General features: G+C 30.7%; 1 protein-coding gene and 1 long non-coding RNA gene across 6 annotated transcripts in view; one reads left to right on the top strand and one right to left on the bottom strand.

Moving 5' to 3' along the window:
• LOC145293705 (uncharacterized) overlaps positions 1-25,141 on the bottom strand; it is an 89,399-nt gene that overhangs the window by 51,447 nt on the left and 12,811 nt on the right. The gene's annotated exons all lie outside the window — the stretch shown is intronic.
• Positions 1-25,141, top strand: part of LOC145293702 (general vesicular transport factor p115-like) — a 129,882-nt gene that overhangs the window by 101,265 nt on the left and 3,476 nt on the right. For 3 of the 5 annotated variants that reach the window (XM_080140130.1, XM_080140131.1, XM_080140134.1), the window contains 5 exons: positions 3,195-3,310; positions 7,107-7,245; positions 10,366-10,481; positions 13,968-14,195; positions 15,675-15,836. In XM_080140130.1, coding sequence (XP_079996256.1) covers positions 3,195-3,310; positions 7,107-7,245; positions 10,366-10,481; positions 13,968-14,195; positions 15,675-15,836 — 761 coding nt within the window. The remainder of the gene's footprint in view (positions 1-3,194; positions 3,311-7,106; positions 7,246-10,365; positions 10,482-13,967; positions 14,196-15,674; positions 15,837-25,141) is intronic. The other 2 variants (XM_080140133.1, XM_080140132.1) reach the window with 1 other exon arrangement.

Here is a 25,141-nt window from a genome sequence, read left to right as displayed (position 1 = left end):
ATGATATTTTCGTTTCCTCACAGATTTTTCTTTATTTTTGTTTTTAAATATAGGGGAATTCTAGAAAAGTACTAAAAGAAATGTTTTAAAATATTAGTGCTTCTCTAGTATTAGTTACAATTGAAAATCGCATTTCAATAAAAACATTCTGATGGACTGAAGTGTCCTGCAAAAATAAATATGCTCTGTAAAATTTAAAAAAAAAAAGGTCAAATAGAAGATTAATTACAAGTAAAAATCAATTTTATCATAAATTGTAGTTTTATTGTATTACTAGCGAGGGTACCCGGCGTTGCCCGGATGGAGGATATTGGCACAAGGACAAAGCAATGTTAAGAATGGCTTCCATGTGGTTAAAATGAAAAAAAAAGATAGAGAGGTGATTAATTAGTTTTCCACGCTAACCATTAGGCCAAAGGATAGTGAATTGACGTGAAAAAAAAAAAAAAGATAGAGAGAGGTGGGATCGAACTCGAAAACGTAGGGTAATTAATCTTCCTCGCTAACCATTAGGCCAAAGAGGATAGTGAATTGAAATGAGTTGGTAATTAAATTAAGAATCATAGGAGTCACCACACATGCAGAAATGAACGTTGCTTTTAAAATTGGCTGAGGGCCAGGTAAGCTTGGCGTTTTCTGTCAGTATTTGTTTTCTCACGGAAACAAAATGTGACACAATTTGCTTAAAAATTGAATTTTCTCAGTATAGAAAGCTTTTCCCCTCCATTGACTTAGGACTAATCTCATTTTGGTGCAGTGCCGGCCACCAGGCCTGTTATGTTATGACCCTTTGGGCTGTGATCATAGCGTAGTATCTGTGTTTACTGTGGCAAGCAGGGCCAAGGGTCAAAACATTATTATTATTATTAATTGATTCGAGCAACAGTGGGTCGCAGGATCAATTATTATGATTAGAAAGATAAAAAATTAGATTGGAAAAAGTGATTGACAGCTGAAAAAAAAATATCGCTACGAAAGGAATGTGAAAATAGACGTAAAAATGATTTTGGTTGGCATAAACAAATAACTGGATTGAGGTTTCCTAGGCTGTTGGTCTGAGACACGTAATGAGATGTAGATTTGGGGAGATTCTAGTCGGTCGTTAGCTGGACATCAGAGAGAATGGATGACTCGAGAGAAGTTGGTCTCTACATGACGCAGGGATCGGCGTCATCTCGGGCAGCCAAGATGTAAAAACGTAATCTTTGAAGATGTCGGCTGAAATCATGAAAATAAATGTTCGTAAATAATCCAGGTATTTTTATTTATTTATTTTTTTTTTTTACATAGGCATCACCACATATCAAGGCCAAGAGGCCACTCAAGGATAAGGGTTAAAGAGTGTACAGTAGAAATTGGACAATATAGTAATCATTAGTAATGAAAATTTGGTAAATTTGATAACTTATATGGAACGGTTCATCAAGAACTTATTTACGTTAGACTTGAACACAACCATATTGTAGTCAGCTGGAAAGCAGGAAAACGGAAGACAATTCCACAGGCGTGCAGCTCTAAGAAAGAAGCTTTGTTCATGGAATCTACGTTTAGGTTTAGGCACAGATAAAGAGTGGGGGGAATTATTGATAGTGTTTACAGCTAGACGAGTGTTTCTTGTGAAAGTTTGGCGAGGGGGGACCATAGATTGAAGCTCAGTCGAACACTTTCCATGAAAATAACGATACATCAGAGAGAAACTCGCAACATCTCTTCTGTGAGATAGAGGTTGCAAGGAAGAGAATAGGACATCTCCTACGAGGCTACGAAGTCTATTTTGAACTCTATCAAGGCAGGCCAAGCCCTTTCTAGCAGCTCCTGCCCAGATGTGGCAACAGTATTCCATCCTTGGACGTACCTGGCTCTTATATAGATAGAGAATAGCATCAGCAGTGAGATATCTACAGGTATGTGTGGTGTTATTTACATCTGTTAAAAAGAATTGTTTGTCTGCAACTGCTTCGATACGTCCATGTCAATCGTTTCCTGTTAAAACTGTTGCATAAATGTTAAAATATACACACTAGACGATCAACTAAATGATACGATGTATATAGATACACGCATTAACACGTACATAAAATATACGGAGAAAAAATATAAACCCAACTATTCAACGTGTACGTTGTTATGGAACATATTCATATACACATTACGCTAACAACGTAACAGGTCGTCGAGCTGTCATTTACATTCAAATAGTTTCACTTTATACAAAAAAGCCAAACAAACACCCAAAACGACGGTGCGGTGTGAATTTTGTTTAACTCGATCAAAAAAAAAAAAGCAGATAGGCGGTGTCCACTTAAGAATCTGAGATATTACGATCTGGGAAGTATGCGAAAACTTCTTGCGGAATTTAACCGACGCAAGAAGCTCCACCCCAAAAGCCTTTTATGGACATACACAAATGTTCACACCTATTTTGCCCTTCATATATATAGATGTACGATTGAAGTAAAAAAAAAAAAGGGGGGGGGAGGTAATGCAGTCTGTCATTTTGGCAAATACAGTTAACAAATTAAACCTAGAAAACTGTTTGGTTCTTGTCTGGAATTCCCCCTATATTATAAAAAGAAAAATAAAGAAAAATCTCTGATGTACATACCTGTGAAGAAACGAAAATGTCATATTCTAAAAATCACATAAATTGGTGAAGTAGTTTATTTTAATAAAGAAAATCATTTTTAAGTGATTAATGGGAATTTGTAGGCATTACAACTTAAATCTAGTTAGCAGGAATTGTTAAGTTATCTCTCTTTTTTTTTTTTAAGATTTTTTTTTTTTTCAAAATGGCAGGCGAAGCAGTCATTCCTCACATATTCATGAAATTTGATTTTCTTATTTAAAAATAAAACTACTCGATCAATTTATGTGATTTTTGGAAGATGATATTTTTGTATCTACATACATCATACAGGTTTTTCCTTATTTTCATTTTTTAATATAGAGAACTCTGGACAAGAATTATCCGTTTTTATTTCAGTTTTTGATTATTAACGAGTTACATAAGTGTATGGAAACATTTTTTACTTGAAATGCGATTTTCACATGTGACTAATACTAAAGAAGCACCAAAGCATTTGATTCTGACGCGTGATGAATAGATTTTCCCTTTTTAGTTTCAAACGGACACATCTTTTATTTGTTTTGATGAATGTGATATTTTACTTTGTTTCTTTCCTCTCCACCTGCAGATGAAGTATTACGATCCGTTTCCGTATCGGACGACAAAGGAGGTAAAAGCAAATCGGCAAGCATTCAAGAACACAGCAACATCGTCATCCAATACAAAGAATTAATACGAGAACAAGTAAGTTATTTACATCAACATTTGTATTGTTTGATGTCCTTTACAGAGACGTGACGGGAACAAACTTGTTTTCGAAAATAAACAATTGCCTCTATATTTTCTTTTTTCATCTAACTACTCTTTCCTGTCCATAGGCTGGAGTATATATTTACTATTCCAGTCATTCCCATTCAAAGACTGACTATTCGAGGTATCTATGAGATACCGGCTAGCCAGTGTCCACTCAAAAGAACTATCTCTAGACAATTTATGAACATTACATTTCTCAAGTAGGTTTCTTTCATTATGAACCCATGTTTTTTTTTTTTTTTTTTTTTTTACACAGAGATCACCACTTATCAAGGCCCGGAAGCCACTCAGGGATAAGGGTTATTGCAAGTACATTATGTTAGTGAGGAGATTTGATGAAGTGTTTACTTAAGGGGGCGGTTCATTAGGAATTTGTTAACATTAGACTTGAAGACATCCAAGTTGTAGTCCGGAGGGAAGCAGGCAGACGGAACAGAGTTCCACAGGCGTGCAGTTCTAAGAAAGAAGCTTTGTTCATGAAATCCGCGTTTTGATTTAGGCACAGATATAGAGTGGGGGAAATTTTTCACAGTGGATTCAGCTAGACGGGTGTTTTTCGTGAAAGATTGGCGAGGGGGGACCAGGGATTGGAGTTCAGGCGAGCACCTGCCATGAAAATAACGATAAAACAAGGATAGGCTTGCAACGTCTCTTCTGTGGGAGAGAGGTTGCAGGGTAGAGAAAAGGGCATCCCCCACTAAACCACGAAGTCTATTTTGTACTCTGTCAAGGCATGATAGGCTGTTTTTGGCAGCTCCTGCCCAGATATGGCAGCAGTATTCCATCCTTGGCCGTACTTGGCTTTTATATAGATAGAGAATTGCATCAGTAGTGAGATATCTTCTGGAGCGGTAGAAGGATCCCACCATCTTTCCAGCGACCTTGGCAACAGACTTGATGTACGTGTTCCATTTCAGATCAGGAGTAAAGGTCAAACCCAGAAGCTTGTCAAAACACGGGGCCTCACCCAGACGAGAGCCATCCATCACAATTGATTCCAGCTGGGGATCAGAGCGTTGATGATGTAAGGATAGGAGTTTGGTTTTGGATGCATTAAAGGTAACTAGCCACATCTTCCCCCACTGAACCACGCGCTCGAGATCAGAGGAGAGAGAATCAGATAGAACTTCGTCATTTACAGCCTTTGATGTGTTGCCATAGATGGTCGTGTCATCAGCATAGATGTCAACGAATGATTTAAGTATGTGTTTAGGGAGGTCATTGATGTAGATCAGGATGTTTAATGATATACTTATTTTATTTCAAACAAAAAATATTTCTTGGGGTGCCCAACTTACTTTGCGTAACGTCTCCCTCACTATCAAACATTATTTGCAGCAAGTCTGTTATTCGCGTTACAAAACATGTTTACACACACACACTAACGCATTATACCATTCGTGACGCGATTCATTTGGTATGTTTTATTGATATTAGTGGAGTCAAATATTTTCCGATTCCAATACAATTACCGATTCCAATTCTTTTTAAATATCGAAATATTTAGCTATAGATTTTTTATTTTTTTTATTTATTTATTTTTTTGGAATCTTTTGAGATGAGTAATTTGTGTATTTATTTATTTTTTTTTGGAATCTTTTGAGATGAGTAATTTGTGTATTTATTTATTTTTTTTTTTGGAATCTTTTGAGATGAGTAATTTGTGTATTTATTTATTTATTTTTTTTTTTTTTGGAATCTTTTGAGATGAGTAATTTGTGTATTTATTTATTTATTTTTTTTTGGAATCTTTTGAGATGAGTAATTTGTGTATTTATTTATTTATTTTTTTTTGGAATCTTTTGAGATGAGTAATTTGTGTATTTATTTATTTATTTTTTTTTGGAATCTTTTGAGATGAGTAATTTGTGTATTTATTTATTTATTTTTTTTTGGAATCTTTTGAGATGAGTAATTTGTGTATTTATTTATTTATTTTTTTTTGGAATCTTTTGAGATGAGTAATTTGTGTATTTATTTATTTATTTTTTTTTTTTTTGGAATCTTTTGAGATGAGTAATTTGTGTATTTATTTATTTATTTTTTTTTGGAATCTTTTGAGATGAGTAATTTGTGTATTTATTTATTTATTTTTTTTTGGAATCTTTTGAGATGAGTAATTTGTGTATTTATTTTTTTTTTTTTTATAGACTGTTATCCTCATCTTCATAGTTGTTATTTCACCATGTTTCAGCCAGCTCATCCTCTGGCCTTCTTCAGGTGGCTAACCGCAACGGGATAGGAATGCTCAGTCTTGTAACTGTATCTCCAGTAATTACTGCCTTCCATAGTTGCTGTTGTCTCATCACGTTTTGGCCAACTAATCCTCTTCTTTGGGTAGGATTGAAACCGCTATCTTCAGACAATGCTTACCTGGAACCATAGAAACTCAATGCCTCTATCCACTGCGCCATTGGCCCTGCATCACCTGAAGAAGGCGAGAGCATGAGTTGGCCGAGACATGGTGAAACAACAACAACTATGAAGATTAGCATAACAGTCCGCAAATAAATAAATATAGAATTTTCTTTTTTTGTTTTTCCCTAATTACCTTAAAAGTCATATGTAATTCGCAAATATTAAAAAAAAAAAACAATTCTGGGGTTGATCTTACTAGTAGTTGAATCAATAAATATTCAATAAAATAAAATATGCATCAAGTGCGCTTGAAAGCCAAATCACAACGTAATATTAGAAAAATAAAAATATTTTATTTGTTTGAAATTTATCACAAATATATTTCAGAGGTATACTCCATCTTCAGTGTGTTATTTTGTTTCTTTCTTTTTCTTCCTTGCCATGTTGTAAAGTGCCGCGCGTTGTTTCTAGCGGTTGTATTTTGAAATGTTCAAACTGTGCGTAGGCAATGCGAGAATAACATCAAGGATGAGAGTTCATACAGAAACGTTTTAATTTGAATAAAAATAAAATACGCATCAAGTGCGCTTGAAAGCCAAATCACAACGTAATATTAGGAAAAAAAACAAATTTCTATATGAAAAATATATATATATCAGTGTATCATCTGCCATGGCAATCAGTGGTTGAGAAGGTTTCTTGTAAGTATTAAAGGAAATAAGCTTAGTTTTGGCAGCATAATTTAGTAATTTCTTTAGATATGCGTTCATCAGTTTTACCCTCGTGTCTGTTATAGAGTGTGGTGTCGTCAGCAAATATCCCCGTCTCCAAGAAAATTTTATCAGGGAAGTCATTTATGAATATCAGGAATAATAAAGGTCTAAGGATTGATCCCTGTGGCTCACCCGCATTTATTTCATGTTGTTTTGAGGACAACCTGAATCCTTCTTTTATCTAAGAACGATTTGATTATGTTGAGTATACGTCCAGCAATACCATACGATTTGATTATGTTGAGTATACGTCCAGCAATACCATACGATTTGATTTTCAAGCGAAAATCGTTGTGCCAAACCCTGTTTGGTCCACAGCTGTAGTCTAGTCTCCTGAGATATTGTTAGAGGGTTTGTTACGGATGAGAAAGCTTCCTCTAAATTTCATTCATATTCAGTCCACGTCCATGAAGGAGCTTTTGTGATCTCTACTTTACTGGCAGCTCCTTGTATCATGTTAAATGATATTAAATAAGCTGCTTAAAGTTTGAATCTTTGTTAAAAAAATTTTTTTTTAATTTTAATTATTTTTTTGCGTGTTTTGCTTTTTTATCATCTGCAAAAAAATGTTATTTTTGTCAAACCTTTTCCTGCAGGATACTCAGTTGAATGAGTTGAAGAAAGAATTAAAGAAATTCAAAGCGAAAGACACGACGCGTAAAGATGAAATGGATGAAATGAAACAACAAATCCAACAACTTAAAGACCAAAATGCAGTTTTAAAAGCACAAAAAGGTAATTTATATGTCTGGCAGTGTTCTTAGATATGTTTTGTACAGAAATTAATTTAATAAGTATTGAAAATCGAAAAAATCCAATCTTAAAAATAGTCTTTCTTCTCTTATAGGTAAAAAGAATTTTTACAGGGGAATATTTTACATTACACCGGCCAAGGTTACACTGGTGTAACGTAAAATATTCCCTTATAAAAAATTCTTTTTACCTATAAGAGAAGAAAGACTATTTTTAGCATTGTCAATCCCAAATATCAGCTGATGTGATATTGTAAACAAACGCAGACGGAATTTGATGAACGACATTATCATTTTATTTTCAAATTAGTTCACCAGGCAAAGTATTTTTTTTTTTTTACATGGTAGTCACCACTCATCAAGGCCCGGAAGCCACTCGGGGATAAGAGTTATTCTTATTAGTATTCTTAGTAATATATAATAATCATAGACGATTCATTCTCTAACAATACATATGCAATCTGCATAAATTAAAATATCATGTTTAAGCGTATTGTACAACCAGGCAGTGCCAGGCATCCAGCTTTTTTTTTTTAATTTTTTTTATTACATTTTCACCCCAAACAAGGCACATTGCCACTTTGATGTAGGGGGCTACTATCAGGGGAAACATCTACTGGGGTACTATGTAGGGATTAGGGCAGCGAGATGTTGGTTCACGTTGCACTTGAACTTATGCATGTCAGTACAGTTGGGGAAGCAGTGACCTGGAATGGAATTCCAAAGTCTAGCAGTTCTGGGGAAGAAACTACTGGAGTAGAAAGATCTTTTACATCTAGGGATCTCTACAGTGTGGGGGTGGGAATTTGCAGCTTGTCGGGTCTGTCGAGGGTGTTCACGTCGTGGGGGCACAAGTGCTTGCAGTTCTTCAGAGCATTCACCATTATAATACTTGTAGAACAGGCAGAGGGATGCAACGTTTCGACGATGGGACAGAGGGTGAAGTTTAGATGCCAGTTTAGGGCTTATCAGATTTGCGACTCTCTTTTGAACCCTGTCAAGGAGCGAGAGACTAGTAGCGGATGCACCGGCCCAAAGCTAGTGTGTGTGTGTGTATATAGCTGAAATTTGGTATTAACTTTTTTTATTATTATTCCATTTTCACCCCAAGCAAGGCACAGTGCCACTTTGAAGTTGGGGGCTACTGTCGGGGACATATGTTGCAGGGATATTATGAAGGGGGATAAGCAGTAAGATGTCTGTTCACATTACACTTGAACTTCTGCTGTCAGTACAGTTGGAAGTATAGTCCAGGAAGGGAGTTCTAAAGTCTAACAGTTCTGGGGAAGAAACTATTGGAGTAGAAGACTTTCTTACACCTAGGGATCTCTACTGTGTAGGGGTGGAATTTAGCTGCTTGTTGGGTTTGCCGGGGATATTTACGTCGAGGGTGTACAAGTGCTTGTAGTTCGTCAGAGCATTCACCATTAAAGTATTTGTAGAACTGGCAGAGGGATGCGACATTTCGTTGATGGGATAGAGGCTGAAGCTTAGATGACAGTTCAGGACCTATCAGGTTGGCGAGTCTCTTTTAAGCCCTGTCCAAGAGTCAGAGGCTAATAGCAGATGCACCAGCCCAAATATGACAACAATACTCCATACATGGGCAAATAGTGGCCTTATAGAGGTATAGGATACTTTCAGGCGTAAGCAGCTTTCTAGCATGCTAGAGATAGCCTACCTTCTTCGCAGCAGCCTTGGCAATGCTCTCAATGTATCTATTCCAGTTCATGTTACCTGTGAACGTTAGGCCGAGGAGTTTAGAGGAAGTACTTTCAGGTAATGTGTTTTTGGCCATTGCTGTTGGTGGAAGTGAAGGTTTCTTGTAATTATTGAAGGAAACAAGTTTAGTCTTGGCAGCATTGAATGTGACCATCGATTTTATCCCCATTCCACTACAGATCAGAGGTCTTCATCTAGTGTTTCTGCCATTTCCTTAGATATGTGTTCATTTGTTTTCCCCTCGTGCCTGTTATAGAGTGTGGTGTCATCAGCAAATATACCCAACTCAAAAACAATTTTATCAGGGAGGTCATTTATAAATAATTACTACCCTTTAATTCTGGCAATGCCATTCATTACTGCAAGGGGGGGGGGGTGACACTTTTTACTTCATATCCGGTTCGTATTGTTTTTTCTTTTTCTCACTTGGATCTGGCATAATGCAAACGTGTCGAATCCACTGTCCTGTTTTGCACCGACACAAAAGACATTTGAGGCAAACACGCAAGTAATGTTTGCGTATACATCTTCAGTAACATTGCACTTGTATCCATTCTGTAAATGTACATTGATTGTAAATATAATTCTGGCGAATTTTGTATACTCATTTCTTGGCTAAGAGGACCATATGACTAATCTCTATAATCCACCCGCGACAATAACATACTGAATTTTCAAGAGTCTACAACAATTTTAAATGTTTGTACAAAAAAAAATCTGAAAACTTACCTTTGTTATAAGGTGCAGCAAACTAAGTATTATGGTATTTGTTTGATGCACAGTTAGGGATTAATATGGATTAGCTAATTTAATGCAAAAATGAACACAAATTTAACCATATTAAACCATCAATTTGGTGTAAATCATTCTTAAATCAATATAAGTTTTTGTCCATTTTTTAATAGCCAAAAAAGCTACTATATTTATATTTCAAGTGTAAATTTTTATAACAAAGTTTTTTTAAAATAGCTCAATAGTATATTTTATATTATATGAACCACCTTGAGTGTAGGAAACAACTTTTTGTTTATTTTCCATACGGTCGTTTCAGTCTATCAAGATATTTATAATGTTCACAATAAATGAAACTACAAGACAGTTTGCTTGTTGCGATTGCTGTTTTATTTATTTACATGACCAAGAAAGATATCGGAGCAGAACTCCTTCTTAGGACGTATCTGACTCGTATATAAGTAGAGAATTGCATCAGGAGCAGTAGAATGATCCAAGCATTTTATGTCTACAAAATTTGAAGGAAAAGCAAAATTTTCTTGGAATGGATGAATTCTTTGCCTATCAAGAGATTTCTTATGTTTTTGTTATTTGTTAAATGAAAATAAATTGTGTAAAAATGTCTTTTTTTTATTTTTTTTTTATTCAGGTTCATACGGCTCACAAAACGATTCTAAAAAAGATGAAGAATTATTACAAATGAAACAAGAAGTTGAAAAATTAGAATTATCATTAAAAGCCAAAGAAGATGAATTGCAGAAGACGGTAAATATTTAGTGTTTGCCAGCTTGAAATAATGGCTTTTTTTTTTTTTTTTTACACAATTTCTTTTTTTTTTTTACACAATTTCTTTTTTTTTTTTACACAATTTCTTTTTTTTTTTTACACAATTTCTTTTTTTTTTTACACAATTTCTTTTTTTCTTTACACAATTTCTTTTTTTCTTTACACAATTTCTTTTTTTCTTTACACAATTTCTTTTTTTCTTTACACAATTTCTTTTTTTCTTCACACAATTTCTTTTTTATTTACACAATTTCTTTTTTTTTTACACAATTTCTTTTTTTACACAATTTCTTTTTTTTACACAATTTCTTTTTTTTTACACAATTTCTTTTTTTTTTACACAATTTCTTTTTTTTTTTTACACAATTTATTTTTTTTTTTTACACAATTTCTTTTTTTTTACACAATTCTTTTTTTTTACACAATTTTTTTTTTTTACACAATTTCTTTTTTTTACACAATTTCTTTTTTTACACAATTTCTTTTTTTACACAATTTCTTTTTTTACACAATTTCTTTTTTTACACAATTTCTTTTTTTACACAATTTCTTTTTTTAGATAATTTTATTTTTAGATAATTTTTTTTTACACAATTTCTTTTTTTACTTTTTTACATAATTTTTTACACAATTTCTCTTTTTACACAATTTCTTTTTTTTACACAATTTCTCTTTTTACACAATTTCTCTTTTTACACAATTTCTCTTTTTACACAATTTCTCTTTTTACACAATTTCTCTTTTTACACAATTTCTCTTTTTACACAATTTCTTTTTTTTACACAATTTCTTTTTTTTACACAATTTCTTTTTTTTACACAATTTCTTTTTTTTACACAATTTCTTTCTTTTTTTTTAATTTCGTTTTTTTTTATATTTTATTTTTCGTAATTTATTTAATATTTTTTCATTTTCTTTTCACAATTTTTTGTTCTCAATTTTTTGTTTACGATTTCTTGGTCACGATTTTTTCTTTCCTGATTTTTTTCTTTCCTGATATTTTTCTTTCCTGATTTTTTTCTTTCTTGATTTTTTTCTTTCCTGATTTTTTTCTTTCTTGATTTTTTTCTTTCTTGATTTTTTTCTTTCCTGATTTTTTTATTTCCTGATTTTTTTCTTTCCTGATTGTTTTCTTTCTTGATTTTTTTCTTTCCTGATTTTTTTCTTTCCTGATTTTTTTCTTTCCTGATTTTTTTCTTTCTTGATTTTTTTCTTTCTTGATTTTTTTCTTTCTTGATTTTTTTCTTTCCTGATTGTTTTCTTTCCTGATTGTTTTCTTTCCTGATTGTTTTCTTTCCTGATTGTTTTCTTTCCTGATTTTTTTCTTTCCTGATTTTTTTCTTTCCTGATTTTTTTCTTTCCTGATTTTTTTCTTTCTTGATTTTTTTCTTTCCTGATTTTTTTCTTTCTTGATTTTTTTCTTTCCTGATTTTTTTTTCTGTCTTGATTTTTTTCTTTCTTGATTTTTTTCTTTCTTGATTTTTTTCTTTCTTGATTTTTTTCTTTCCTGATTTTTTTCTTTCTTGATTTTTTTCTTTCCTGATTTTTTTCTTTCCTGATTTTTTTTCTTTCCTGATTTTTTTCTTTCCTGATTTTGTTCTTTCCTGATTTTTTTCTTTCCTGATTTTTTTCTTTCTTGATTTTTTTCTTTCTTGATTTTTTCTTTCTTGATTTTTTTCTTTCTTGATTTTTTTCTTTCATGATTTTTTTCTTTCATGATTTTTTTCTTTCCTGATTTTTTTCTTTCCTGATTTTTTTCTTTCCTGATTTTTTTCTTTCCTGATTTTTTTCTTTCCTGATTTTTTTCTTTCCTGATTTTTTTCTTTCCTGATTTTTTTCTTTCCTGATTTTTTTCTTTCCTGATTTTTTTCTTTCCTGATTTTTTTCTTTCCTGATTTTTTTCTTTCCTGATTTTTTTTCTTTCCTGATTTTTTTTCTTTCCTGATTTTTTTCTTTCTTGATTGTTTTCTTTCCAATTTTATTTTTTCCCAAATTTTATTTTTTCCCAAATTTTATTTTTTCCCAAGTTTTATTTTTTCCCAAGTTTTATTTTTTCCCAAGTTTTATTTTTTCCCAAGTTTTATTTTTTCCCAAGTTTTATTTTTTCCCAAGTTTTATTTTTTCCCAAGTTTTATTTTTTCCCAAGTTTTATTTTTTCCCAAGTTTTATATTTTCCCAAGTTTTATATTTTCCCAAGTTTTATATTTTCCCAAGTTTTATATTTTCCCAAGTTTTATATTTTCCCAAGTTTTATATTTTCCCAAGTTTTATATTTTCCCAAGTTTTATTTTTTCCCAAATTTTATTTTTTCCCAAATTTTATTTTTTCCCAAATTTTATTTTTTCGTTTGTCTTTTATTCCGTTTGTCTTTTATTCCGTTTGTCTTTTATTCCGTTTGTCTTTTATTCCGTTTGTCTTTTATTCCGTTTGTCTTTTATTCCGTTTGTCTTTTATTCCGTTTGTCTTTTATTCCGTTTGTCTTTTATTCCGTTTGTCTTTTATTCCGTTTGTCTTTTTATTATTTAGCTTTTCTTTTCATATATTTTTAATGCAATGTAAAGACTACTCTAATGATATTTATATTAATTGCTTTATAAAACAATTTCAACAGATAAAATCCACAAAACAAATCAGAGCATTGCAAAACAAATGTCAGATTGTATGAATTAAGTCAATGAGGGGGGGAGAATAAGGTTGTTCAACATTTTGAAGTCAAGTATTTGTGTGATTTGACTGAGGAAAGTCTGTATATCCTGTTTTATATTTATCATTATTCTTTCTCTTTCACTCTGTTTTTATCTATTTATATTTAAATTGGGCAAATGATGAGTTTGAACATCTAAACATGATGTAATAAAAAAAAATGGTTTTATTTTATTTTTTAAAAATATTTTATTTAGGAAAGAAAGATAAAACAAGAATAACTTAACAGTACAGAAACAAAGAAAACAAATGCATTTTCCTTTCAAGATGTTTAATCAGCACATCAAGAATGAAAGATCAGTTATAATTGTTCAATTTGAAGGCAAAAACAGGATGCAATAAAAAAAATTTTATATATAAAATAACATCTAATGAGGAACCATTTCAAATTAAAATCTATTTAACACAACGCACGTAATCTGAAGAAAAACAAGTTTCAAATGTATGAGAGACTATTCGTAGATGGACCAATTCACATGTGACAACGATACTTCATACATCTGTGAATCATGGCTTTGTAGATATAGAATACTCTCTGGTGTGTGTAATTTTCTAGCACAATAAAGGGAGCCCATTTTCTTTGCAGCAGAGGTGTGTCCAGATTGGAAGTTTGTGTCCTGATTTGCACATGTCAAGAATGCTGGACACAAACTTTGCTGTTAGAAACACACACAAAGAAAATTGTTTTTGATTTCAAATGTTAAATGCTAAAATTTTGTGTTTATAACAATGGATTTTCATTTGCATAATTTTGTTTTATAGAGACACGATTTGTTAACAGCGCAAACGACTCGCATCAGTCTGAATGAGTTGCCTGAGGGAGATGAGAATAAAGAGAACTATCCAACAGAGACGGCCCATCTTCAGTCCAGTATCCAGCAACTGTCAGCCGAGGTGACTGAACTGCGACGGACCGTGGCAGATAAAGATGAACAAATCCGCACAGCTCGATCAGAAAAAGAAGAATTAGAGAAAATACTGGAATCTAAAGTAAGTTGAACAAATCCATTTTCGATTCTTCGAGGTATTTTCAAATCGTTCAACCAAATTTAGTTCGATGATGGACAGGGTTGTTATCATGCATTGATTGTATCGCCACACTTTTAAATTATAAAAATTGTATCAAAATTAAGGACTTCTATTTTTTAACTAAAAACCAAGTGTTAAAGAGCTATGGAAACGGGACAAGCGACTTTTTGTGCGCCAGAATTTATTTTTCTACATGGTCACCACCATTCTCAATACTCTTTTGCCAGTCTTGTTTGATGTCTCAGTTGTAAAAATCTGGAGGGAAACTCAAGTTGCATTGTTTGATATTTTGATGCTGATTCCAATCAATTTTGTAAATTTTTATGTTTAAAGATTTTTTTTTTTTTTAACTTTATGGAAATTTGTTTGACAGTTTTATGTTGTACAAAGAACATAATTTATTTGGTCCTTACAAGTACAACTTCCGGTCAGAGGGAATTTGGGAGTAATGACTATTAAGGAGTTACTCCACTTGATCCAATGCTCCCAAATTTGGGTCACACTGTTAAATGCAATTTTATGAATATGCAGGGCAGCTAACCTTTTGTGAAGATGTTTCTCTTCAAAAAAGATGGATGAAATGTGACTGGTTTGTCAAAAATTATTTTTAAAAAATAAATAAATAAAATAAGGACTTTTGTTCAGCAGGGAACCAAGATGATGATAAAACATGGTGCTTGTCCAGAATTCTCCCTATACTAAAAAGCAAAATAAAAAAAAAAGCAATATATAATGTATGTACCTGCAACTAAACAAAAATATCATATTCCAAAAACTCACAAATTGATGAAGTAGCTTTATTTTTAAAAAATGAAATCCAATTTTATTTTTAAAAAATGAAACAAATCTGCCATTTTGAAAACAATCTAAAAAAACAAAACAAAGGGAGATAATTCAATAATTAAAAACTTGCAAGATTTATGCCTACGAATTCCCATTAATTGCTTACAATTGATTTTCTTTCTAAAAATAAAACTACTTGATCTATCTACATAAATTTTTGTAATATATATATTTTTGTTTCATCACGAATATGTATATTATACAGATTTTTCTTTTTGTTTTCTTAATATAATTATATTAATATAATTAATATAGTATTTAATAGGATAATTTCTGGACAAAAAAGAAAATAACCTTGTAAATTTGTTGTATTAAATGTTTTTGTACTTGCTTTGCATGTCGAATGATGACCCTCAAACACCCACCCACAAGCTCCCCCTTTGTTTCTTGTATTGTGAGCCTGTAGACTTTCTTTCTTCTCCTCCTCTCTACACTTACTCCTTGCTTGATTTGTTGAATGTCCCTCACTCCAAACACCACCACCACCACTCTGTCCCCTTCCACCTCCTCTATCTAGTTGAATTGTTCCTCTTTTTGCCCGTCCCCCTAAATTGCGCTAGCTCTCTCCTACACCTTGGACTCCTCCTGTCATTGCAGAAGGCTGAAGGCAACGCTGAGGCAGTGCCATCATCGGTGCCCGACGAACAGCTGACCGCACTCACTGAACAAGTAACAGCAGTGCAGAGCGAGAAGACGGCTTTGCAAACACGTTTAACAAAATCAAATGATGAGAACTTAAAACTTTTGGATAAGATAAAGGTGAGCTACCATTCCACAGAAACTCTGCTACTAACCGGAATTGAAAGACCTGGGGAATTTGTCTCTCATATATCTCAGTTGCACTCTTCTCTTCTTTCTCTTAACCGACATCATTTTAACGTTCTTTAAAAAAAAAAGAAGAAAAAAAAATTCCATACAAAATTCATTTTGCTTTGCATTCTGGATAGGAGAAAACAAGCCTGAATAAACGTGTTTCAAATTTGTTTTGATAATAATCATGTATTCAGTATAGTAATAAAAATAGAAAATTTTAATATTATAAGCAAAGAAAGGAAATCTAATATGAGAAAAAAGAGGGTTTAATCTTAATATTAGGTTGGTGCAAATATGTCGCTTTTTTGATGTTCAACTTCACATAAAAAAAAACATTACTTTTGCACCAACCACAAGAATCACAAGAAACAATCGTCTAGCTGTAAACACTATCAATAATTCCCCCCACTCTTTATCTGTGCCTAAACCTAATCGTAGATTCCATGAACAAAGCTTTTTTCTTAGAACTGCACGCCTGTGGAATTGTTTTCCGTTTTCCTGCTTTCCGGCTGACTACAATATGGTTGTGTTCAAGTCTAACGTAAATAAGTTCTTGATGAGCCGTTCCATATAAGTTATCAAATTTACCAAATTTTCATTACTAATGATTACTATATTGTCCAATTTCTACTGTACACTCTTTAACCCTTATCCTTGAGTGGCCTCTTGGCCTTGATAATGTGGTGATGCCTATGTAAAAAAACAAAAAAAAAAAAAACAACCTAATAATATCTAGTAATAACTTTTTTTTTAATCGTTTCACCCCAAATAAGTCACAAAGCCACTTAGTCGTGAGGGGCTACTATTTGGGACCATATTTACAGGAATAATATTTATGGAGTTGGGCAGCGAGATGTCTGCTCACATTACACTTGAACTTCTGCATGTCAGTACAGTCAGAGAAGCAGAGGCCCGGGAGGGAATTCCAAAGTGCAGCAGTCCACGGGAAAAAGTTATTCAAGTAGAAGGCTTTACGACATCTAGGGATCTCTACAGTGTATGGGGTGGGATTTTGCTGCTTGTCAGGTTTGTTGAGGGTATTGTCGTTGAGGGGGTACTAGGGCTCAGAGTTCATCAGAGCACTTGCCATTGAAATACTTGTAAAACAGGCACAAGGATGCTATGTTTCGGCAATGGGACAGAGGCTGGAGTTTAGTTGATAGTTGAACTATCATGCAAACGTAATTTGGAGAAAGAAGGTTTAAACTTAATAGCTAATGATAAGGAAGGAAACAGTTTCTCACACTTTTAATAAAATCCCAAATTTTTTTCTTAGTAGTAGTAGCGTTTTTAGTATTATTAGTAATTTAGGTGTTTTTTCATTATTTTTACTATGATTAGTAGTTAGTAAAAGTACTAGGCTTTTTAGCCTGTTGAGTTAGAATGAGTATTTATGCTAAGTTGATGGTTGGATGTTGTAAAATTTGTGTTCATTTTTACATTAAATACTAATCTCTAATGGCACATTGAATGGATACTCATAATACTTAGTTCGCTGCACCTTGTCATAACAAAGGTCCATACAAAATTTTAACCAGATCAGCTCAGTAGAAAATTTCTAGAGTAGATATGGTATTGTAAAGACAAATTCTAATTCATCCCTAACTATGCCTCAGTAAAATTATTAATTCCATAAATCTGTATCGATTTCATTAATATCTGCAGCAAACAATTGGACAGGACAAATTATTCTTGAACAACTGATGTTTCGCACAACGAAAAATACTACCACGGAACCATTACTTTTTAAAATATCATTTTTCTTGCTCAGAGTTTGGCCATAATTTTTGGATGCAAGTCCATAACTTCCCCTATCCAGAAAAAAGAAAAAATACCAAAATTAAAGAAAAGTCCTTATGGTGTATGTACTTGCGATGGAAAGAAAATACTGTAAAAAAAAAAACAATTCTATAAATTGGTCAAGTAGTTTTAAATATTAAAAAGAAAATCCAATTTTATGGCTGAATGATGATCGCTGATCTCTCAACGCCATTTTTCAAAGGACATGGGAGATAATTCCAAATAATTCAAACTTTTGCAAGATTTTGGAAAGCCATTCTTAACATGAGAGAGAGTATTGGAAAAGCCCAAATTCGCTTAAAAATGATTTTCTTTATAAAAATAAAACTATTTGATTTATTTGTGATTTTTGGTATATGATATTTTCTTTCTGACGTTGGTACATAAATCGTAAATATTTTTCTTTTTGTTTTTTTTTTTTTACATGGGATGGATTATAAATAAGCACCAATTTTGTTTTAAAATAGAAATTTCTCTATGCATCCCCCCTCAATTTTTTTCTCATTTTTACATGAAATGCCAGAAATTCATCTGCTAATTCAGAAACTCTAACCAAGAGATTTTTTTTTAAAGATTCTAGCTGTTCCTTTAAATGCAGTTGTTTAGATCTCTTTTGCACTTGGTTCACTTGGTATATTTTGCAGGTAGTTTTTTAAATTCTTTTTCATGAGTCCGGTGGCTCCTATTATTACTAGAATGAAGGAGATTTCAAGATTCCAGTTTCTTTTCGTGTTGGTATTAATTATCTTCTTGCTTTCAGCCCTGTTTAAGCCACCATCATTAGGGACACTGACTTCAACTAGGGTTGCTACTTTCTCCCTCTTGTCCCATCTCACTATATCGAGTTTAACAACTCCTTTTTCTAAGTATGTTGCTGTAGGGATTGCGTGATCACAGTGAATAATGTATAACTTATTTCCAACTGTTCTTTCTGGTATAGTAAAATCTCATGACTTGCTGCTACGTTCGATGTTCAGCTTTTAATAGATGGCCCAGCAGAGATATTCACATACTCGATTGTGTCGCATTATGTAATAGCTGTTGTCCAGTAGAACCCTATAACTGGATGTCAGGTGTCTCACACTCCCTACTTCTGGGCGACAGAACTTGCATTTGACATTGCTGAGACCAATTATAGTTAAGAAAGATCTTCTTTCAAAGTTCACTAGAACCAAGAAATACAAGATGTGCTAAATGATTGAGACTAAACGTGAACTTCACATTCTTGTTATCATAAACAAGTTCACTCCTGCTAAATCTAGAAATGGTCACTTGATATGTTGTCGACATGGCTTTGCCGTGGAGAGAGAGAGAAGAGAGCACAGATAGAAGGCTGCAACAGAACTTTCACAACCAGATACCACCTACATCTGTGGCAACTGCAATAGGGCTTGTTGATACAGGATAGGCTTGCACAATCAAAGCAGATGCTGCAGTTTGGCCATGAAGTGCAGAACTCCATCATCTCATGCCAACAATATGTTAATATTCCAGATATGCGGCACTCGAAAAAATTTGCGTTAGAGAATCTCTAGAAATCGTCAAAACATTCAAACATCAAAATAATTGGGGGGGGGGTTGTACTGCTGTAGTCTAATCTAGAAGCACCCAACATGGTTGAATAAACACATAATCTTGTCAATGTATTTCGTCAAATTTTAAATAAAAATTACTTGTTTGTTAAAATTCATAGAGATTGCCAGAGTTTATGATTATTGGATTATCAATACTAAAAATTGGATAATAAAAAAAAACAAACAGTAAGGCACCTTGTTAGGGGCACCAGTAGGTGATGCCAAGAATCATTTTCATTTCTATAGGGTGTTTCTTTTTTTTTCTTTTTCTTTTTATTTACTTTTTTAGAGGCAGTAAACTTTAAATTGACAAAACTATTTTCTTTAATTGCACTATCAGTGATTTTGATTTCAACTTGGTTTGGCAATTCATCATGAAGAGACACCTGAGCAGTGTTTGCAAATTGTGTAACTTTATATTTGATGAACAAATAATTTTATGAAATTTGTTTGTGATTTAACCGCATTAAAGTATTTTCTTGGAGGATATGCAAAGTCCCAGGTCTATGCTGATAGACTAGACACAATAGACTACTTAGAAGATGCATCATAGCCAAAATACGGCCTAATTTAATGTGTAGAGTTTGTGAAGATTGGACTTTTAGGTTATGCCATATACACGAGCCACTATAATGTGGAGGTGTGCATATGCCTAAAATTATATTTAAATTATAAATGCGAGAAATAATCCTTAGAAATAAACCATATATTTGTATAATATAAAATATTTTTTGTGACTTATTTTAAAGTTTGCCACCTCCTATAAAAAAAATTTTTTTAAACCTTCATTTGCATTTTTTTTTTTTTCCATTTAATTTTGTCTGCATGGCTTTTTTATCTTCTCCTCTTGCTTGGGTTCTTTTTCACTGTAAGTCAATCGAATATTATCAGCATCATTATTGCCTTGTTTCAGATCAAAAAAACAATTTTTTTTTTTTGTTTGCTATTGTGCAAATAGTGTTATGGTGAAAGAAAAATGTAATTTTGAAAAATTTTTATCCGATTTCCTTGAGTTCAAAGTTTATAATTTCACTATTTTGTCAAAACTTTCACTTTTTTTTTTCCTCCATAAAAACTGGTCCTGGATATGACCTTAAACTATATCCGATGGTGAGGCCCTGGCTTGCGGGCTTTGGGAAGTGTGGAGCCACCCTTTAATTGCCATTGCTCCCAGGTCCACTCTGACCCGGAGTGGTAGTACCTGTTAGGGTCCCAACTATGGGTTAAATAGAAACTGACTTGAAAAAAATATATTTTCTAATAAAAAAAATTTTCTTCAAAATAACTGGATTTGGTATTAAATAACCTGAAGAGGGTTGATATGCCGTAAATCAATTGTACTTGCAATAACCCTTATCCCTGAGTGGCTTCCGGGCCTTGATAAGTGGTGATCACTGTATAAAAAAAAAAAAATCACCAACCAATCCATAAAAACTGATACATATTGTTTTTATTGTTGGCCTTATCTGATTAAAATCGATTTTGAAAATGATTTACTTAAAATATTTTTGCCTTTTTTTCTTTTTCCAATAAGCTTGTTTCTTATAAAATATTTCAAGGTTTTATGTTATAAAAATATCTCTCTTACGCCATATAACATTTTACTTCACACTCTATTCTCTATATTTGTTTCTCTCTCTACTTCTCTTTTCTATCTTTTTTTTTTTTACTATTTGCTCTCAACTTTTCTTTTTTTTTTTTTTTTTTTTACTATTTGCTCTCAACTTTTCTTTTTTTTTTTTTTTTTTTACTATTTGCTCTCAACTTTTCTTTTTTTTTTTTTTTTTTTTACTATTTGCTCTCAACTTTTCTTTTTTTTTTTTTACTATTTGCTCTCAACTTTTCTTTTTTTTTTTTTTTTTTTACTATTTGCTCTCAACTTTTCTTTTTTTTTTACTATTTGCTCTCAACTTTTCTTTTTTTTTTTACTATTTGCTCTCAACTTTTCTTTTTTTTTTTTTACTATTTGCTCTCAACTTTTCTTTTTTTTTTTACTATTTGCTCTCAACTTTTCTTTTTTTTTTTACTATTTGCTCTCAACTTTTCTTTTTTTTTTTTACTATTTGCTCTCAACTTTTCTTTTTTTTTTTACTATTTGCTCTCAACTTTTCTTTTTTTTTTTACTATTTGCTCTCAACTTTTCTTTTTTTTTTTACTATTTGCTCTCAACTTTTCTTTTTTTTTTACTATTTGCTCTCAACTTTTCTTTTTTTTTTTACTATTTGCTCTCAACTTTTCTTTTTTTTTTTTTACTATTTGCTCTCAACTTTTCTTTTTTTTTTTACTATTTGCTCTCAACTTTTCTTTTTTTTTTTACTATTTGCTCTCAACTTTTTTTTTTTTTTTTTACTATTTGCTCTCAACTTTTCTTTTTTTTTTTTTTTTTTACTATTTGCTCTCAACTTTTCTTTTTTTTTTACTATTTGCTCTCAACTTTTCTTTTTTTTTTTACTATTTGCTCTCAACTTTTCTTTTTTTTTTTACTATTTGCTCAACTTTTTTTTTTTTTTTTTACTATTTGCTCTCAACTTTTCTTTTTTTTTTTTTACTATTTGCTCTCAACTTTTCTTTTTTTTTTTTTACTATTTGCTCTCAACTCTTCTTTTTTTTTTTACTATTTGCTCTCAACTTTTCTTTTTTTTTTTTTACTATTTGCTCTCAACTTTTTTTTTTTTTTTTTACTATTTGCCCTCAACTTTTTTTTTTTTTTTTTACTATTTGCTCTCAACTTTTTTTTTTTTTTTTTACTATTTGCCCTCAACTTTTTTTTTTTTTTTTTACTATTTGCCCTCAACTTTTTTTTTTTTTTTTTACTATTTGCTCTCAACTTTTCTTTTTTTTTTTACTATTTGCTCTCAACTTTTTTTTTTTTTTTTTTACTATTTGCTCTCAACTTTTCTTTTTTTTTTTTTTTTTTTACTATTTGCTCTCAACTTTTCTTTTTTTTTTACTATTTGCTCTCAACTTTTCTTTTTTTTTTTACTATTTGCTCTCAACTTTTCTTTTTTTTTTTACTATTTGCTCTCAACTTTTTTTTTTTTTTTTTTACTATTTGCTCTCAACTTTTCTTTTTTTTTTTTTTTTTTACTATTTGCTCTCAACTTTTCTTTTTTTTTTACTATTTGCTCTCAACTTTTCTTTTTTTTTTTACTATTTGCTCTCAACTTTTCTTTTTTTTTTTACTATTTGCTCTCAACTTTTCTTTTTTTTTTTTTACTATTTGCTCTCAACTTTTCTTTTTTTTTTTTTACTATTTGCTCTCAACTTTTCTTTTTTTTTTTTACTATTTGCTCTCAACTTTTCTTTTTTTTTTTACTATTTGCTCTCAACTTTTTTTTTTTTTTTTTTACTATTTGCTCTCAACTTTTTTTTTTTTTTTTACTATTTGCCCTCAACTTTTTTTTTTTTTTTTACTATTTGCTCTCAACTTTTTTTTTTTTTTTTACTATTTGCTCTCAACTTTTCTTTTTTTTTTACTATTTGCTCTCAACTTTTCTTTTTTTTTTTACTATTTGCTCTCAACTTTTCTTTTTTTTTTACTATTTGCTCTCAACTTTTCTTTTTTTTTTTTTTTTTTTTTTTTTTTACTATTTGCTCTCAACTTTTCTTTTTTTTTTTTTACTATTTGCTCTCAACTTTTCTTTTTTTTTTTACTATTTGCTCTCAACTTTTCTTTTTTTTTTTTACTATTTGCTCTCAACTTTTCTTTTTTTTTTACTATTTGCTCTCAACTTTTCTTTTTTTTTTTACTATTTGCTCTCAACTTTTCTTTTTTTTTTTTTACTATTTGCTCTCAACTTTTCTTTTTTTTTTTACTATTTGCTCTCAACTTTTCTTTTTTTTTTTTTACTATTTGCTCTCAACTTTTTTTTTTTTTTTTTACTATTTGCCCTCAACTTTTTTTTTTTTTTTTTACTATTTGCTCTCAACTTTTCTTTTTTTTTTTTACTATTTGCTCTCAACTTTTTTTTTTTTTTTTTTTACTATTTGCTCTCAACTTTTCTTTTTTTTTTACTATTTGCTCTCAACTTTTCTTTTTTTTTACTATTTGCTCTCAACTTTTCTTTTTTTTTTTTTTTACTATTTGCTCTCAACTTTTCTTTTTTTTTTACTATTTGCTCTCAACTTTTCTTTTTTTTTTACTATTTGCTCTCAACTTTTCTTTTTTTTTTTACTATTTGCTCTCAACTTTTTTTTTTTTTTTTTTACTATTTGCTCTCAACTTTTCTTTTTTTTTTTTTTTTACTATTTGCTCTCAACTTTTCTTTTTTTTTTTACTATTTGCTCTCAACTTTTCTTTTTTTTTTTACTATTTGCTCTCAACTTTTCTTTTTTTTTTTTTACTATTTGCTCTCAACTTTTCTTTTTTTTTTTTTACTATTTGCTCTCAACTTTTCTTTTTTTTTTACTATTTGCTCTCAACTTTTTTTTTTTTTTTTTTACTATTTGCTCTCAACTTTTCTTTTTTTTTTACTATTTGCTCTCAACTTTTCTTTTTTTTTTACTATTTGCTCTCAACTTTTCTTTTTTTTTTTACTATTTGCTCTCAACTTTTTTTTTTTTTTTTTTACTATTTGCTCTCAACTTTTCTTTTTTTTTTTTTTTTACTATTTGCTCTCAACTTTTCTTTTTTTTTTTTTTTTTACTATTTGCTCTCAACTTTTCTTTTTTTTTTACTATTTGCTCTCAACTTTTCTTTTTTTTTTTACTATTTGCTCTCAACTTTTCTTTTTTTTTTTTTACTATTTGCTCTCAACTCTTCTTTTTTTTTTTACTATTTGCTCTCAACTTTTCTTTTTTTTTTTTTACTATTTGCTCTCAACTTTTTTTTTTTTTTTTTACTATTTGCCCTCAACTTTTTTTTTTTTTTTTTACTATTTGCTCTCAACTTTTTTTTTTTTTTTTACTATTTGCCCTCAACTTTTTTTTTTTTTTTTTACTATTTGCCCTCAACTTTTTTTTTTTTTTTTACTATTTGCCCTCAACTTTTTTTTTTTTTTTTTACTATTTGCTCTCAACTTTTTTTTTTTTTTTTACTATTTGCTCTCAACTTTTCTTTTTTTTTTTTACTATTTGCTCTCAACTTTTTTTTTTTTTTTTACTATTTGCCCTCAACTTTTTTTTTTTTTTTTTACTATTTGCCCTCAACTTTTTTTTTTTTTTTTTACTATTTGCCCTCAACTTTTCTTTTTTTTTTTTACTATTTGCCCTCAACTTTTTTTTTTTTTTTTACTATTTGCTCTCAACTTTTTTTTTTTTTTTTTACTATTTGCTCTCAACTTTTCTTTTTTTTTTTTTTTTACTATTTGCTCTCAACTTTTCTTTTTTTTTTTTTTACTATTTGCTCTCAACTTTTCTTTTTTTTTTTTTTTTTTTTACTATTTGCTCTCAACTTTTCTTTTTTTTTTACTATTTGCTCTCAACTTTTCTTTTTTTTTTACTATTTGCTCTCAACTTTTCTTTTTTTTTTTACTATTTGCTCTCAACTTTTCTTTTTTTTTTTTTACTATTTGCTCTCAACTTTTTTTTTTTTTTTTTACTATTTGCCCTCAACTTTTTTTTTTTTTTTTTACTATTTGCTCTCAACTTTTTTTTTTTTTTTTACTATTTGCCCTCAACTTTTTTTTTTTTTTTTTACTATTTGCTCTCAACTTTTTTTTTTTTTTTTACTATTTGCCCTCAACTTTTTTTTTTTTTTTACTATTTGCCCTCAACTTTTTTTTTTTTTTTTTACTATTTGCCCTCAACTTTTTTTTTTTTTTTTTACTATTTGCTCTCAACTTTTTTTTTTTTTTTTACTATTTGCTCTCAACTTTTCTTTTTTTTTTTTACTATTTGCTCTCAACTTTTTTTTTTTTTTTTTACTATTTGCCCTCA

Source organism: Euprymna scolopes, chromosome 15 (assembly GCF_053919585.1).
Source record: "Euprymna scolopes isolate OS-2025 chromosome 15, ASM5391958v1, whole genome shotgun sequence".
NCBI classification, from domain to species: domain Eukaryota; kingdom Metazoa; phylum Mollusca; class Cephalopoda; order Sepiida; family Sepiolidae; genus Euprymna; species Euprymna scolopes.
The sequence above is the reverse complement of the archived record's forward strand: the minus strand, read 5'-3'. Positions and strand labels throughout refer to the sequence as shown.